Below are 3,605 nucleotides of genomic sequence, written 5' to 3'. Positions count from 1 at the left end.
CTCTGAGCACCCTGCTCTAGCTGGGGATGTCCCTGCTCAGGGCAGGGGGTTGGAGCTTTAAAGATTCCTTCCAATCAAAACCCATCCATGATTCTATGACCCAGGGGGGACCTGCTGCCTTGCTGAGGCTGTGGGTGTCCAGAAAACCTTTCAGCCCCTTTCCATGACATCAAGGTTCCAAAAGCATCATCAGCTCCCTGTGTCCCTGTCCCCCTGTCCTGGGGGCTGTGTCCTAGCCTCTGGCACCAAGGCTGGCAGGAGGTGCCACCATCAGAGCTGGCACTGGCATTTTGATCCCCAAAGCTTTAAGGAGCTCCAGCTCATGCTGCCCAGGAGCTCACCAAGCCATGCCCTCCAAAGCGCCCTGGTGAACCCTGAGCAGGGTGCCAGGAGGGTGCCCACACCCTGACAAGTTTGTTCTGCTGGGAGAAGCCAGGAGGGGGCATCTGAAGCTATTTTGGGAGGTTCCTCTGTGCTCATACATAAACCCAGCTGCTAACATCAAGAGGGGAGAGGGGCAAGGGGGGAGCAGCAGGGGCAGCAACAGCAGAAGCCTTTGCACCAAGAAAAAAAATACAATAGGAATAGGAAATGAAGAGTAGAAGAGGAGAGGAGTCGAAGAAAAGAGAGTGGAAAAGAAGATTAGAAAAGACTAGAAAAGAAGAGTAGAGTAGAGTAGTAGGATAGAGTAGAAAAGTAGAACAGAATAGAAAAGTGGAATGAAGAGAAGAGAAGAGAAGAGAAGAGAAGAGAAGAGAAGAGAAGAGGACACAATATGACATTGAGCTTTCCTTGCTGCAGGCTGCAGGGCGAGGGGAGGCAGAGGCAGGAGTGACCCCAGGGTCTGGGTGTGAAGCCTGGTGTCCATGGTTGTGTTCTCCACCCCTGGCCATGCCTCCTGCAAGAACCTGGCAGGGAACAGCCAGGGTTGATCCTTGTCCTGTCGAATGGAAGCTCCCTTCTGTGAGCAGCAGACACATCTGTATTTTAAAGCTGCAGTCACGTGCGTGTTGGTGCTGCCCGGTGGGTGGCTCTGTGCCCACGCTCCTGCCCTGCCACGGGGGAAAAGAAAGGAACTGATTGAGCTGTCCTGGATCAGTCTGGATCCTTTCTGGGGGAGGAGCACAATGAGGAAGGTTCAGAGGGAGGACAGAGGAGGGCTGTGGTGGGACTAGCACAGCCGTGTCACCGCAGTGAGTCCGGGGGAGCAGCCTGGTCCTGAGGGCAAGACCTCAGAGCCCCCCACTCCTGCCCAGTGCTGCTGAGACCTCCAGAGTGAAGAGGAGAAGGGAAAAGAATTGGTCTCCTGTGTATGTGCATATAGATATAGATATAGATATATCAATGCACACAGGGCACAGGGGGGTGTCCAGGGTGCCTGTAGGGCAGTTGGTGCCTACATCCCACTGCAGCCGGGTGCAAGGTGCCCTTTGCCAGCCACAAGCTGGGTGGCTTTTCCTTGTTGTGCCCTGGTTGGAAGCACTGGGAGCTGCTGAGGAGGTTGTCAGGGATATCAAAGGCTGTAAAGGGTATTAAAAGGCCAACAAGGTGCAGGTCTGGCTCGCCACGGCAACCCCGAAAATAGTGGGGGGCTTTGGCATCCCCTTCCTGGCGGGATTGAGCCTGGGCAGCGGTGCCCACTGTGCATCCCCTGGTTTGCAGCCAGGTCAAGGGGTTCTCTCCCCAAATCAGGCTGTGGTGACGAGCCAGGGCGGGGGGTACACAGCTCAGAGGGGTGCACACAGTGCCCACGGGCTCCCACAATGCTCTAACCTTTGGTTTTTTCTTTCTTTTGCATACAGGCCATGAACTTGGTAAGTTGGGCTTGACTTTGTGATGCCTTTTGTTCCCCTCTGCCCTTCTCCCCCTCCTGCAGGGGGGTGTGGGGGGGTTAAACCCTTCATGTCCCTGGGGAGTGGGGACACCTTCCAGACCCAGCCTTGGGGACATTTGTGAGATGAAAGCATTCATTTTCATGAGTGCATTTCCGGGTGGGGGGAAATCCACCTGCTCTGGTCCCTTGGCTGGGGGGCACGACTAGCTCTGAGTTTGCAAAACCTGCTGGGCACACTTGGACCGGGGGGGTCTCAGGGTGCCCCTGTAACCCCTGTCTCTCTGCTGTCCCCCCCAGGACCAGGTCTCAAAGGATAAGGCTCTGCAGAGCATGGCTTCCATGTCCTCCGCGCAGATCGTGTCAGCCAGCGTCCTCCAGAACAAGCTCAGCCCCCCTCCTCCTCTTCCTCAGGCCGTCTTCTCTGCTGCCCCCAGGGTGAGGACACCCCCTTACCCCCAGCGGGGGCACCCTGGGGTGGGGGGATGCAGGATCACTGCTGCACAGGGGACAGGGGGACTGTAGAATCATAGAGTGCTTTAGCTTGCAAGGGACCTTTAAAGGTCTTCTAGTCCAAATGATGATGCTCGATGGCCACCCTTAGCCCTGAGGGTAATTCAAGGGGGGCACTTGGGAGGTCCCTGCAGTTTGCGGTGGGTGAGAAGGGGATTTTAGCGGGGGGCAGAAGCCACTAACTCTTCATTGTGCTGCTCCCCCAGTTTTGGAGTGGGCCTATCCCAGGACAGCCTGGACCCTCTCAGGAGTAAGTACGAGACCCCTCCACTGCCCCGTGCCAGGCAGGACCCCCCCATGGCGAGGGGCTGGGGTGACCTGGGCTTCGTTAACCTAACGATACCCTTTGCTTTCCAGCATTAAACCGTTTGCACAACCAGCTTACCCCATCCAGCCACCCATGCCTCCATCACTAGCCAGTAAGTGAAACCTGCCAGGTCCTGTTTGTCCCCTGTCCTGTGCCACCCTCCCACCCACCTTCAGTCCCCTCCCCAGCCCCGCTGGGTGAAAAAACAGGGTTTAAACTCCACAAATAGCCCCGTGCCAAGCGGGATGCTGCAGCTCCCAGCCGTGGTCACCTCCCCTAGTCCCCTCACACCCTGGAGCAGGAGTAGCACCTGGCACATTTTGCTGGGAGACGCGGGAGGGTGCAGCGAGGACGGGGGTGGATGAGGGCTCGCCCCAGCTCATGGCTGGTCATGGTGTGCTCACCCCCGCCCAAGGCTGGTCATGAAGTGTGAGTCCCCCCCAGGTTACGAGCCCCTGGCTCCGCTCCCACCAGCCGCCTCGGCCGTGCCCGTCTGGCAGGACCGCACCATCGCCTCCGCCAAGCTGCGGCTCCTCGAGTACTCCGCCTTCATGGAGGTGCCTCGGGACGCCGAGACGGTAACGGTCCCCTCGCTGTCCCCACCGCTGCCCAGCCCTGCCCTCGGTGCCCCCTGGCTTTCATCTGACCTCGCTGGTTTTTTATCCCCCCCCTCCCGGTGCTTACAGTACAGCAAACACCTCTTCGTGCACATCGGCCAGACCAACCCCTCGTACAGCGACCCGCTGCTGGAGGCCGTGGACATCCGCCAGATCTACGACAAGTTCCCCGAGAAGAAAGGGGGTCTCAAGGAGCTCTATGAGCGTGGCCCCCAGAACTCCTTCTTCCTCGTCAAATTTTGGGTACGATGCTTTGGGAGGATCACAGAGTTATGGGGTGGTTGGGTTGGGAGGGACCTCTAGAGATCATCGCATCCAACACCCCTGCTCCAGCAGC

General features: G+C 58.0%; 1 protein-coding gene across 1 annotated transcript in view; it reads left to right on the top strand.

The window, feature by feature from the left end:
- LOC103778852 (transcriptional enhancer factor TEF-5-like) overlaps positions 1 to 3,605 on the top strand; it is a gene marked incomplete at its 5' end in the record, with an annotated part of 7,767 nt that overhangs the window by 1,632 nt on the left and 2,530 nt on the right. The window contains 6 exon segments of the mRNA XM_008946467.1: positions 1,803 to 1,814; positions 2,132 to 2,269; positions 2,551 to 2,594; positions 2,702 to 2,763; positions 3,096 to 3,229; positions 3,338 to 3,511. Coding sequence (XP_008944715.1) covers positions 1,803 to 1,814; positions 2,132 to 2,269; positions 2,551 to 2,594; positions 2,702 to 2,763; positions 3,096 to 3,229; positions 3,338 to 3,511 — 564 coding nt within the window.

The sequence above is a fragment of the Merops nubicus genome, unplaced genomic scaffold, assembly GCF_000691845.1.
Source record: "Merops nubicus isolate BGI_N331 unplaced genomic scaffold, ASM69184v1 scaffold13998, whole genome shotgun sequence".
NCBI lineage: Eukaryota > Metazoa > Chordata > Aves > Coraciiformes > Meropidae > Merops > Merops nubicus.
This window is presented reverse-complemented; position numbering and strand designations above follow the sequence as displayed.